General features: G+C 40.6%; 2 protein-coding genes across 2 annotated transcripts; one reads left to right on the top strand and one right to left on the bottom strand.

The window, feature by feature from the left end:
- Positions 1 to 1,246: 1,246 nt before the first annotated feature.
- On the bottom strand, positions 1,247 to 2,242 carry LOC121730829 (NADH dehydrogenase [ubiquinone] 1 beta subcomplex subunit 7). Its single transcript, XM_042120004.1, has 3 exons — positions 1,984 to 2,242; positions 1,674 to 1,842; positions 1,247 to 1,380 (listed from the first exon to the last, which is right to left on the bottom strand). Exons 1-3 carry the CDS (start codon positions 2,090 to 2,092, stop codon positions 1,302 to 1,304), a joined length of 357 nt encoding a protein of 118 aa, XP_041975938.1. The 5' UTR covers positions 2,093 to 2,242; the 3' UTR covers positions 1,247 to 1,301.
- A 4,951-nt stretch (positions 2,243 to 7,193) lies between these two features.
- Positions 7,194 to 13,621, top strand: LOC121730980 (U2 small nuclear ribonucleoprotein A'). The gene is made up of 6 exons (XM_042120244.1): positions 7,194 to 7,404; positions 7,504 to 7,651; positions 7,963 to 8,127; positions 10,695 to 10,879; positions 12,929 to 13,078; positions 13,433 to 13,621. The coding sequence occupies exons 1-6, from the start codon at positions 7,323 to 7,325 to the stop codon at positions 13,477 to 13,479; spliced, it is 777 nt and encodes a 258-aa protein (XP_041976178.1). The 5' UTR covers positions 7,194 to 7,322; the 3' UTR covers positions 13,480 to 13,621.
- Positions 13,622 to 13,889: the final 268 nt, after the last annotated feature.

Genomic DNA, 13,889 nt, shown 5'->3' with positions numbered 1-13,889 from the left:
AATGTTTTATGAACCCGAATGGGGGTCAATTATCAGGGTTCGGATTAACCCTCCGTGCACCACGTGGGGTCTGACAAACCCCAGACGTACAAAAAATTTCATTACTTTTTTAAAAATTCGTGTGATTTTTTTGACGCTTTATGTAGCTGGAATTAAGACGTTACCTTACCGTTTAGCGGGTGCAGTTTAGGATTTTCTTCACCGATGCAACGAACAAACATGCACAAAGTGTGCTGGGGTCCCACAAACCCCACGTAGTTCAGGACATCGTTAAAAAGTTGTATAGACAGAATATTGTGAAATGTGAAAAAATCTATTTTTCGCGTATATTTGAATTCATTTCGATTAAATAAGCATTCGTGAACAGGTTTATGAATAAATTAAGTATGACTTTTATAGAAGAAGATTTGAAAATCGCAAAGATATAAACCATGGATACTGAGAGGTTCTTATAAGCGGTTTCACGCATTTCTTGGCAAAGCAGCCCCTGGACTACCAGCAAAATTATCAAAATCAATAAAGATGTGTTCAATTGTATCAGGAACATAAATTGAAAACTCAAATACGGTTGTGAGCACAATAATGGACCAATTTGCCGTGCCCACTTCCATTGTAAGAAATGTAGGTACTAATTTCAACTTGCCTGAATATCGCGTAGACTGATTATATTAAGTTAATATTATTCAATTTGTATTCCTTATATAGTTAGTTTTATAATTTTAAAGCAGTACGGGAAATAAAAGGTAATTTTTCAACTGTGGGAGCTCACCAAAAAAGAGTCTATGTTTTACTTGGTAAAAGATTACTAAATTTTCATTTTTGGGTGTAAAGGATTAAAAATTGGAGTTATCTCAGTAAGTATCGTTTTATATTACAATTGAATATATAAAAAACAGTTATTTGAAATAAAATGAGCAAATAAATACAAATTACGCATTTCTTGCCCAGATAAGTCTTGGGGTTTGACAAACCCCACGTGGTGCACGGTGTAACTTTTATTCACGTGGTGCACGGAGGGTTAAAGAGGTCTTATAGCAGGATAATAATAAGAGTTATGTACCTACTATCAGAGAAGTTGATTCCTATGCAAATCGGGGACTAAGTAGTTTGGTTGCGTTACGTCAAACCCAGCTGACAGATTACAATTAACATTGAATTGACATATTCGACAAAATAACGTTGGTCTGTCAATTGCATAGGAATCAACTTTCTCGATGGTACCTTAATTAATTATGATAAACACATATAATAATAGGTTCTATTAAAACAATCTATTTAATAATTTTTACAATGTTCAATATTTATGCAACTCCAACTAAACGCTGTTCACGGATTCTCAGACGACGCTCCCTCTCAAATTCTTTCATACGTAGCACATAGCTGCAATAAAAAATATAAGTAGGTATGTTAGGTTGTTAAAACTATATTAATTCATGAAGCCCTAAGCGGCCGCATCCGGCCACGATAACAATAGATAAGCTATTGTGTCTCGTTATTCCACGATCAATGGGTTAATATGTATATTTTATGTTTTCTTATTGAATAAAGATCAATACTATCTTCAGTATAACTAATATTGTAAATCCATAAGCAATATTACAGCAAAATATTGCCTGGACACAACTATATTATATTTTGTAACTTCCTTTTTTTTGTAATCAATTTTTACTCACTCTTGGTGTTCACAATTCAAATAAGTATGTCTCTCATGTGCACACCGATATAACAAAGGCATGTTCTTGTAACGGCATACTTGATAATCAAGAAGATGATGGGCGCAGTAGTCTCTAAATTTAGGTGGTATTCTAGCAGATATAAGATCCTCCTCCTTGGCAATCATTTCTGAAAAAGATGATGTTCTTAACAATAACATCATTGTTAAATGTTATGTAACTAATTCTTTATTGGAAGCAATTTGTTATAACTTAGGTATTTGATGGCTAGGCATGTGTTAATAATAAACTAGACAGTGTAGGTTAATACCTCGCTCTTGGCGATTGAACGAAAATCCATCTTGTGCACCAAAAGTTGGTTTATCATCCATCTGCAGCCCTATATCACGGGTATAATGGGTAGCGAGAAAGTTACCCATTTTGGATGCTTATAGTGGGTATCTACTTTCTATGTAGTATTCCCTCTATCGCTTTTACCCAAACGCTACCCCAAACAATTTCCGATTTCGGATCGGAAACGGTAAAAATAATCCAATTTTCAAGATTTTTTTACACCTGTCAGATAAAAAATGATCTTCTTTTTCTTCTTTTTTTAAAATATGACAATTACTGTCAATTAAATTCATTTCTAAAAGCACAGATTAAATATATATTTAATCTATACCTATAGTCTGTCAAAAAAGTGGCAACATTGAACATCGTAGTGTCTGAATCCGGGCTATAACCTCAATGGCAGGTATTACACGCATCAATATTATCATGATTCTAGAATCACGCGATTCACAAGCAGGGACTGGAAGAGAAGTGATATTTTTTTGGTATCGGTACGGATATCGATATAAATACCGGTATTTGGGTGTATACCGGTATATATTTTATAGGTACTGTTATTGATATTTTATTTCGGTACAATAATATCGATACTTTTAGATGTTATTGGGGCATATTACACGCGTTAATCACGAAAAAAAAATTACGATTCCGTGATAATATTGATGGTGTAATAGGCCAAATCGCAGTAGTAGTTTGTGAATGCTGCGAGTGATATTTGGTGCACGTCGAGCTGGCAACGTCGCATACCTGATACGTGATACCAGAAAATATCATTATATTTACCGGTTTTTTTAATTAAATAAGGGGGCTAACGAGCCAACGGGTCACTGATTGTAAGCAACTACGTCGCCCATTACAAAATCTGCTGAAGACTGCAACAGCTCTAATCTTTGAAAAACACAATGATGTATACTGTGACGTTTCTATAGGGAGAATCCGGCCATACATAACACCAAAATACCGGAAGCAAATCTTCTCAAAAATACATGAGCTGGGTCATCCTGGATCATCAGCATCTGCAAAACTGGTCGGAGAAAGATTTGTATGGTCTGGAATGCAAAAGGATTGCCGTAGATGGGCAAAAGAATGCACGGATTGCCAGATTTCTAAAATAACCCGCCACACATCCTCTCCTTTATCCTCTTTCCCAATTCCTTCCCAACGCTTTTCCCAAGTCCACATCGACTTAATAGGACCACTACCTTATTCTAATGGTTACAGGTACTGTTTGACCGCCATAGACCGCTACACACGCTGGCCCGAGGTCTACCCAATAGCTGACATCACAGCCGAGACGTGCGCACAAACCTTCGTCTCCGGATGGGTATCACGATTCGGATGCCCCGCCACCATCACGACAGATCGAGGTCAGCAGTTTCAGTCACAGCTCTTCAAGCGCCTAGCCGAAATAATAGGTGCCGAACATCGCCCCACCACAGCATACCATCCACAGTGCAATGGAATGGTGGAGCGGCTACATCGACAGCTGAAAGCAGCTTTGGTCTGTCACAATACGGCAGATTGGTCAGAGGCACTGCCATGGGTCCTACTTGGAATGAGAGCAGCCTGGAAGGAAGACATAAAAGCATCCGCAGCAGAACTACTCTATGGCGAACCATTGAGGTTACCTGGAGAGTTTTTCGCCCCATCAACTGCATTGGTACTGGATCAGTCAGACTACGTAGAACGACTACGAAAATGTTTCACTTGCCTTGCACCAACACCAGCTTCGAATCACGCTTTAAATCGCGTTTTCTATATTCCAAAAGACATATGGTCTTCAGAATATGTTTTTCTGCGCCGAGGTCCTGAAAAGCGTCCATTACAATCACCATACACAGGGCCCTACAAAGTTTTGACCAGAAGTCCCAAGACGTTCAACCTACTTGTGCAAGGTAAGGAGATGACAGTCACAATAGACAGAATCAAACCAGCTTACCTGCCAAGCAAAGATAGCGCAAAGAGCGATATACTTATCCCAAAAACATTCGCTCCAGCGAAATCGGTCATTCCAGCAGCAGCAACCACTCCATCCAAGCCAGTTGTCCCAGCAGCACCTGAAAAAGAAAAGGTCACGCGAAGCGGTAGACACGTACGTTTTCCAAAACACTATCGACCGTGAACCGGTCTCGGCAGGGGAGTGATGTGGCAGCTCCTGCAACTATCATGCATGCATCCTCCTTATGTAGGAACTTCATGGTACATATTTAGTCGAAATTAAAAATAAAGGTGCGCGAAAGCTTGGGTTTCAAATGTTGACGTTAGTTTTGATGTTTTGAGTTTTCTTTACGTTTTGATGTTCTTGCGGTATTCTGGCGATAATAAATTGTATTGAACTTAATTATTGTGAAATAACTTGTGAATAATTGTGACAATGGCTAAGATGTGGTGAATAAACGAAAAAGTATTTCTGGACTCTGTATTTCATTTATGGACCTGTAACGTAAGGAACTAACAATCAGTTCTTACATTGGTGACCCTCGACAGAACACGCCTCCTTCTCATCATCATCATCACTCTCCGCCCCTCCGCACCGCGCCAGCCAGCATCGCCTCATCGGGTACCTCGTCCACTAGCCGCAATGTACCGCGGCCTGGGCGACTCCGCATCGGCATCATCGGGCTTTCTCACTACACCGACCGGTCAGCAAGCAGAGCACATCTCTCCTGGTCAGCACATAGCATCGGCCCAGCACGGCAGCTTATCCGACTCACTGGATCCCGTGCAGCAGCTTACAGTTCCGACCCACTGGGACTCACTGCAACAGTTCCGACTCACTGGAACTCACTGGCACTGGCGACTCAAGCACTTCAAGATTCGACCTCCGGTCTTCGGGGGGGAGTGATGTGGCGGTACCCACAATTCGCCTAACATTCCTGCATCGCGCTATCGAAGTTTTCTGAGCGCGTCGGTATATATACGACAGCTGATATATATCACGTGGGCTCCGGCCTGACCGAGCATAACACCTCGCTCGGTCGGAAGATCTTCCTTTGTGGTGGCCACGCGTATCCCACAGACACTCGCAACATCAGAAGAGCTGCAGGTGCGTTGCCAGCCTTTTAAGAAGGCATACGCTCTTTTCTTGAAGGTTTGCAGGTCATATAGGTCCGGAAATACTGCTGGTGACAGTTAATTTTAGAGTTTTACAGTGCGCCGCAGATAGTTACGCGAAAAACGCAGTGTGGAAGACTGCCACTCATCAAGGTGATGAGGATGGTATGTTTTTCGCGTGGGACGATAGCGAAAAGTTGCAGGTGGTATGATTCCGAACAATTCCTCAGAGCACTCCCCGTGATACAACCGATAGAGGATGCAGAGTGAAGCTACATCTCGGCGTAATTCCAAGGGGTCCAAGCTGTTTGAAACACTGTGGCAGTCAATAATTCGAGCGGCCATTCGTTGGATACAATCCAGAGGGAGCAGTTGGTATTTTGGCGCCCCTGCCTGCATGTCATTCATATGCAGTATGAATAGAGTAGGTGATAGCACACAGCCCTGAGGGACACCAGCATCAACAGACTGAGTTTCCAAGCATTCGCCGTCAACTACGACCTTTATGCTTTTGTCTGCTAAGAAACTAGTGACCCACTTACATAATTTCTCAGGCAGCCCGTATGATGGAAGCTTTGATAGCAGCGCTTTATGCCAAACCCGATCAAAGGCCTTCGCAATGTCCAAACTAACAGCCAATGCCTCTCCCTTCGACTCAATTGCCTGAGCCCAACGATGAGTCAGGTATGTCAAGAGATCACCAGCCGAGCGACCCTTACGGAACTCATGTTGTTTGTCGCTTTGTAATCCTTGGCCGTCCAAGTATCGAAGAAGCTGGCTATTGATAATCGATTCCATTAACTTCGAGAAGAGAGAAGTTATAGCGATTGGTCTGTAGTTGGAAGGATTTGAGCGATCACCTTTTTTGGGGATCGTGTAGGGATGGTAGGGTTGGCTTGCAGAAATTTCCTTCAATAGCTTTGGCCAGAGACCAGAATGCACGGGTTCCCGAGGGGAGGCGCTTAAGTCTCTTGCCAATTCTATTGACGTGCTGTTGCTTTGCCCGAGTAAGTTCTTGAGGGACCTAGAGGCAAGGTTGTACTCCTTTTTGTATGTGCTGGTACCTATTTAAATCCCGAGCAGACACTACGTTGGCCCAGGATTGGTAAGCCTCCTGCTTTCGGCGAGAAGCTTTTTTGGGGGATGAATCAAACCAGGGGCGAAATCTGCCGCCAATTGGCACTACAGAAGTCGGAATGAAAAGTTCCATCCCCTGCATCACCACATCGGCAACAGAGTTGGCAGTGTTGTCGGGATCATCCGGCGAGAAGCACACGTGCCCCCAAGGATCAGATGCAAAAAACGACCGCATCCCATCCCAGTCTGCTGACTTGAAGTGCCACACACGACGGTATTTAACAAAACGCTGTCTTATCACCGTCGTAAGTGGCACAGAACTCCTAACAAGGCAATGATCCGATGAACCAAGTGGTGCGGTTACGGATATTTGGTAGCCGTCAGGATTTGAAGTCAGCAGGAGGTCCAACAAGGAAGGATTCTGACCATCCACATTTGGGATTCGCGTAGGCGTAGTAACCAGTTGTGTCAATATTTTTATAACGGTATTTTTTCGTTATGTTACTAGATATCGTTAAAAAATACCGTTATCTGGCTACCATTATGAAAATAACGGTATGTAACGTTTTTTTTTCTGAAATTCGATAACGTTATGAAGCCCTGGTTTAAAGCAATATTTCTTGTAATGATATACGGTACGTGATATATTACGGAATACGGCCGATACCGCATGGACGTACAGTAACAAGAAATACCTATGTATCTTTATATACATAGCAATGTTTTTTATCTCAGTTGTAAAGTCCAGACTCTAGTCAGCAAATAACGATCTAGATTCTAGAACCTACAAGTGAAATGTTTAGGTGATTAGGTCTGGACTTAGGTCTGGAGTCTGGGGCAATGGGCAATAACCTAATCACCGCACCAAGGAATTTAGAGTCAAGCTTGACTCTAAATTCCTTGCACCGCACCCTGCGTCCACAAATAAAAAAAAACGAAATAAGAAGAAGGCGAAGTATAGTTGTTTCATGTTTGTGAACATAGATTATAGAAATGGCTGTATGGGCAATGCTCCCTTTGCCTGTCCCGACCGGGACGAATTAAAAAAAAAATCATGGTTGTGAAATGTGTATGTTGTGAGTTGTCATTTGTGAACGCGGCGTATGAGTTTAGTTTAAAAACTAGATTAACGTGAAAATATTGTTTATTACTTAATAATAAGGAGATAAAGTATAGTAAATCAAAATGGTTAAGCTTACGGTTGAACTTATACAGAACTCTATGCAGTACATGAACCCCTGTAGAGATCGCGAATTAGATCTTAGAGGTTAGCTTGTTTCCATAAAATACTTATTTCTTGGCGCCTTAATCACATTTCCTCAGCTATTAATAGAGATTTTATTGCGTTAATTTTATTTATTTGTAGGTTACAAGATACCACAGATCGAAAATATGGGAGCTACCTTAGATCAGTTTGATACTATCGACTTTTCTGATAACGATATTCGAAAACTAGATGGCTTTCCATTACTGAAGAGACTAAAATGTTTACTTTTAAATAACAATAGGATCGTGTAAGTAGTTTTATTGTTTATCTACTTGCTCTTCCAACAGCAAAAATACTATTGCATCTTTAACTCTGTTGGAACAGCGGGCAACTTTTTCTAATGACACTTTCTCATGATAAAAATTAATCTATGTACTACTTCAGATCCTAAAGGACCATCATATAGAAATTCAACAAAATACTTTTAGTAATTTGGTTGTTCCAGTCACTTTATATCTTCACATACAATTTTATTTTATTTCATTTGACTAACAAACTAGTATTTAGAAGAAAGGATTTACTCTCTTATAGAACTTATCTACTGTATTTCTTTAACAGCCGTATCGGAGAGAACCTGGAACAGTATTTACCCAATTTGGAGTCACTTATATTGACAAACAACAATATCACGGAGCTGGGTGATCTTGATCCGTTGGCAACACTACCTAAACTGAGGACACTTTCATTAATGCACAATCCCGTGGCCAACAAAAATCATTACAGGTAACAACAACATATTCTTGACTTTATGACTATGTAGTTGATTTATTGCACCAAAATTGTATCGAGCAGAAACCATACATTTTTCCTGGATAAAAAGTATCCAATGTTCTTTCCCGGGACACAAAGTATCCCCATACCAAATTCATAAAAATCGGTTTAGGGGTTTGAGTAGCTCTATCACAAATGGCCTGGCTTCAAAGAATATAGATCCAACAACTAGGAAATGGATCAAAGCCACGCTCGACAATAGGGTAGCCTCATCGACTATTATGGATCTGACACTCAAAATCAGGCTGACACAAGGTTGCCCACAAGGAGGTGTGCTGTTACCCCTGGAATGGTCCCTGGTAGTGGATGAGCTACTAAGGGAACTGAACCTCATAGGTTACTATGCTCAAGGGTACGCTGACGACCTGGCGATTATGGTGGTGGGAAAATGCGCATCAGTGATCGCTGGGTTGATGCAGTCAGCACTAAGAGTCGTCGAGGATTGGTGCCAAAGGGTCAAGCTAACAGTAAACGCTGATAAGACGGTCTTGATACCTTTCACCAAAAAGAGGAAGTTGGAGGGACTAAGACCCCCAACACTCTTCGGGAAAACTATTAAGTTTGCGGGTGATGTCAAATATCTAGGAGTAATCCTAGACAAAGGACTCACTTGGAATAAGCACATCGAGTATATTACGAAAAAGGCTAGATGTGCTCTGGGTCCCTGTTGGAAGCTTGTCAGCTCTAAATGGGGTATTCGGCCGAAGGCAATGCTATGGCTATATACAGCCGTAGTGAGACCGATTACCACATATGGCTGCGCAGTGTGGCATAAAAAGGCTGAACAATGAAACTGTAATAAAAGACTAAACAGTGTACAGAGACTGGCATGTCTAATAATCACGGGTGCACTCTCGTCAACACCCACCGCTTCCCTCGAGGCCCTGATCAACTTAACTCCGCTTCCTCTGCTTGTTCAGATGGAGGCCAAAAAGGTGGCTCTCAGGGCCAGGACGGCGGGTAGGACGAATTGGGTCTCCACCCCATTTCGACAGCTGGAACAGTCTCTCAGTGAATCACCTATCATGGCCATGCCATCAGATGCCATGAGCAAGGTGTATAGCTTTTCGAAGCAGTACCAGGTTTTTATACCTTCCAGGGAGGACTGGGAAAGAAAAATCCCAATCGATGTCCGCCCTAGCGACATAGTTTGGTTCACGGATGGATCAAGGAAAGACAAACGTGCGGGAGCCGGATTCTACGGGGGCAGGCCACCAAAAGGCAAATACGCCAGTTTGGGGAAGTTTGCGACCGTGTTTCAGGCTGAAGTCTTCGCTATCCTCGGTTGTTCACTAGAAAGCCTGGAGATGGCCCTAGTTAATAAAAACGTTTTTATCTTCTCCGATAGTCAAGCCACACTTAAAGCACTGACTGCCGCAGAAGTCTCGTCCAAATTAGTTCTAGAATGCGTTGAGACGTTAAACATGCTAGGAAGGAACAACAACATCCGCCTAGTATGGGTCCCGGGCCACAGCAACGTCCCCGGCAATGAAACCGCAGACGAACTGGCTAGGCTTGGGGCCGAGAGTCTCATATATGGTCCGGAATGAGTCTGTGGTATAACTCCCAGTACCACAAAGCAAGTGCTCAAGGAATGGGGTCACAGACTATGCAGGAAGCAATGGGCGGAGACCCCTGGCCTTGAAAACTCCAAGGCACTAATTCCTGACTTCAACAAGAAACAGTCAGAATTAGTGCTCACCTTGGGTAGGAACCAATTAAGAATCCTTACCAGAAGCCTAACTGGGCACTGCAAGCTCAACAAACACCTAAACAGAATGGGTATTTGTAACATAACAACTTGCAGATTCTGTGAGGAGGAGGATGAAACACCTATTCACCTTCTCCTCGACTGCCCTGCTCTACTACAGAGCAGGAACAGGCACCTTGGTCGCCACGAATACTCGTCCACAGAGGAAATTCGTGGCACCAACCCCAACCATATCGTTCAATTTATGAGCAGTATTGGGTTGGGGATGATACTCTAGTACGAAGGAGTCACAATAGATCCTCATGGGTCGCAGTGACGTCAGGGCTACAGCGACCTGCCTTCTTTAAAAAAAAAAAGGGGTTTGAGTGTGAACAGCAGACAGTCGACAGACAAATTTTCGCATTTCTTTACAAACAAATCTAACTCTAGAATCAATGGATTGATTGATGGATTGAGGACGGATGGAAAAATGTAGCTCTAGAGCTAAATTTTTCCTCTCTCCTGGCACCTGTTTCTATTTCAATTGTTTGTAGCAATAAGTAAATTCTGATTCTGATTCAATTCTGATTAATTGAAATTGTTTGTAACAAAGTGTCTTTCTGTGGAAAAAAAAGAGTTTTTTTATAGCCAGTATGATTGTAAAAGACTAGCTTTTTTATGATTATAGCATCTGTTTAGTTTAGATCACTTTTTACTTGTATCTGTATTAATCCTTCGATCGCGGATTCTTGGAAATCTATTGTTCTCGTGGCTGTGGCCTCTTGGGAGTTGAAGCATTAATTCAGAACATATATATCAAAATTTTCAGAGCTTATGTGGCATTCAAACTGCCTGAACTTAGATTACTGGACTTCAGAAAAATAAAACAAAAGGAAAGAGAGGAAGCTAATACACTATTCAAGAGTAAGAAAGGGAAAGAACTACAGAAGGAAATTAGCAAAAAAGCCAAAACCTTTGTACCTGGAGGGAACATGCCTGATCCTAAAGTTACCAGTAAGTATTATGTATGTATTTATTAACACCTTCGCTGCGGGACTAAAAGAGACGGTGTTTTATATGGTGCGTAATCAGGCCGATTCGCCTTATACTTAAACTCTCCGCCGCTACGGTATAGGGCTTATTGACCCAGTAAGGTATCGACCGATACCTTACTGTAACTATGCGAAAACTTAAAAATTTGGAAATCCACCGATCAATATCGATCGTAGAAGAGTTAGTGTTCATAGTGCTGGCTTCGCCCTGGATTCCTACTATTTACTTGAGAGATACATGCAAAAATATATGTAAGGTCTTGTAACCCGATACCTCACTGAATTGTAGGTTTATTTAAGGGAGTTTTGGTGATGGGAAACAAGTTATCGACATATTGTTTTTAATATCATTTATTGAAGAAACATAAATATCTGGCCTGTTATTTTGAAAAAATAACAGGCCAGTAAGGATTTTGCTGTGACTTATTTTTTTTTGTCATTTTTCAAATAATCTATATCAGAACGTTCACTTTCACGATTTCTTCCTTGCTGAAACAATTATTCAAGCATTTTTCTACATTGTTTATTTGGCCAAGGTATTATTAATGATTTAAGACCAATAAAATATCTCAAAACGTAAACAAATGACTGTGTAAATGCACTACCGTACCACTCCCGATAATTACGTCACAACACTAATATGAAGTAAACAATTCAATTACCTATACCAGTGCGGAAAGGGGTGGATCGACCCAGTGATCTATAACGGGTCTTTCGACCCGTTACCCGCAAGGAATGGAAAAAAATATCAATCAGTGCGTTATCAGGTCGAAAGACCTTAGCATGATTTTAATGCTTTATGAAGTAACAATTTAACATACAAAAATACTCATTATACAGCCCCCGCACCAGGGGAAGTTCGCCGTTTCTCGCCTCCGCACTTTAAGCCTTATAACGCAGCGAACGTGTTAAGTAGTAGATCAGCGGTCGTTACTTACTGTCAGCACCGGGCCACAGAATACGTGAAGGGCGCTCCAAGAGTGGTTCCGCACTAATGCCTTTTTTACACCTACCGAGTACAGTAAACGAGACAGTACTCTCGGCCAATTTTATTGGTCGATAGGTGGTCTACTCGGTAGGTGTAATCAGGCCCTATGAGTGAGTTGCACCACACCATAAAACAACTGGATTAGGTTATTATTATGACATTTGTTAACTGAACATTAACGATAACCATCCAAAATTGGCTGGTTATGTTTATCGTTAAATATGCCGTAATTTTAACCATTGTCTGGTATATTTGACTATTGAAATAATTTACTTTATCGTGGGCCACACATCTACAATTTGACGCCGCAATTTGACGACCACAACGATGTCAAAATACTTAGATATGACGTATGCCGTCAAAACTGTAGCAATGTTTTTGCATGCAAAATGTATATCGAGAAAATATTGTCGTCCTTTTTTGTCTTACAGTAATAGCATATACTACTTTCTCTTTCGCTCATTTTACGCTTTAATCGAATCGAGAAAATATTGTTGTCCTTTTTTGTCTTACACTAATATCATATACTACTTTCTCTTTCGCTCATTTTACGCTTCGCTGTGATTTTTCTCTTAAAATGGAAGACAATAATTTAAATATTAATAAAATCTTAGTAATTACGTGTGAAATATTACACCTTTGGCTTTATTTGTATTCCTCGTTTTGTTACTGCACTGTCGGAAGGCACATGACGGCATTCTGGAGCGAAAAGTAGCGAAAAACCACGCGGTAATTAATGAATTAAACACGTCCGGCTATTACCGCGTCCTAAGGCACACTGCTCTCAGATGAGTGAGCTCACTCATTTCGAGGGTGACACATTTTAGAGCTGACGATTGTATGGAATGCCTTTTCTAACGTTCTCGACCATGGCACTTATAGATGATTATTGAAATTCTGAAAAAAAAAATTGTTCTAATTACATACTGGCTGGTTATCTGACTGCTTGCTTCCTGGCTTCCTGGTTTATTTAAAAATAATAAATTAATTTATTTACCTAATTATCCCTCCTGTCTCTTCTAGATCTCACACCTCAAGAGATACATAAGATACGCGAGGCTATTAAGAATGCTTCATCACTACATGAAGTTGAGCGCCTAACGAGAATGCTCCAGTCGGGGCAGATCCCTGGACAAAAACCTCTACAACCAGCCAACCAGCAAACAGGACAACGTAAGATAGGACTCATTACTTTAAGGGTCTATTTCAACATAATTTTTCAGCATAATTGGACTTGGATTGATATGTACCACGAAAAATCTGGTTTGTTTGGATTTTGTCTTTCCACATAGATTGCTGTTACATTATACATTCTAATAACTGTGAATGTGGAAAGCGCAATACCGATTATTCTTTAGTTAAGATTATAAAAATCAGTCAGCGAAAGGTACCTTTTTAGATACATTTCACACAATATTAGGCTTTCATTAATGTTTGTACTGGGTTTTATTAGATTTACAATGTTTTCGAAAGAACATGCGTGTATAAATAACTTACTAATTACTTTTTATGATCCTATATTTTCAGAAGAGGAGTACGAAGAAATGGAGACTGATCAGACAAATGGGCAATAACTGTTGTCACCTCGCTGGAAGAACAGATATTCCTTGATCTTGAGTTTTAGAGTCAGTCGAGTGTGAGTCTTAAGATATTTAGCTGTAAGAACGGTTTACTACAACTTTAATTATTTTTAAGCTGGTAAGAACAGAATCTACTAAAAAGCAGATACTACACTACACACAAGAAATATTTTCTTATTTCTTGGAAGCGATTAGGTCAAAATCAAATAAAGTTTTATTAATAAATTATTTTTTTTATTTCATTTATTAGATTCATTAATAATTCATATCACATTTATAGGTTGTCCAGTCTTAATTGAATATAGAAAATTGTCGTTGCCAGCGTCTAAACACACAGTGTACATCATTGGTAGTAGAGTTTTGTTTGCCATTAGTTCGGTAACAGCGGGCCTCTTTTCTGGCAA

The sequence above is a fragment of the Aricia agestis genome, chromosome 10 (assembly GCF_905147365.1).
Source record: "Aricia agestis chromosome 10, ilAriAges1.1, whole genome shotgun sequence".
Lineage (NCBI taxonomy): Eukaryota > Metazoa > Arthropoda > Insecta > Lepidoptera > Lycaenidae > Aricia > Aricia agestis.
This window is presented reverse-complemented; position numbering and strand designations above follow the sequence as displayed.

Bases quoted from the DNA above. Each gene is read 5' to 3' on its own strand.
- LOC121730829 (XM_042120004.1), bottom strand. From the start codon at position 2,092: ATGGGTAACTTTCTCGCTACCCATTATACCCGTGATATAGGGCTGCAG. The intron at 1,843-1,983 runs GTATTAACCTAC...CATCTTTTTCAG, and splicing joins GTTCAATCGCCAAGAGCGAG to AAATGATTGCCAAGGAGGAG. The intron at 1,381-1,673 runs GTGAGTAAAAAT...TTTTTATTGCAG, and splicing joins TTGAATTGTGAACACCAAGA to CTATGTGCTACGTATGAAAG.
- LOC121730980 (XM_042120244.1), top strand. From the start codon at position 7,323: ATGGTTAAGCTTACGGTTGAACTTATACAGAACTCTATGCAGTACATG. The intron at 8,128-10,694 runs GTAACAACAACA...CAAAATTTTCAG, and splicing joins GCCAACAAAAATCATTACAG to AGCTTATGTGGCATTCAAAC. The intron at 10,880-12,928 runs GTAAGTATTATG...TGTCTCTTCTAG, and splicing joins GCCTGATCCTAAAGTTACCA to ATCTCACACCTCAAGAGATA.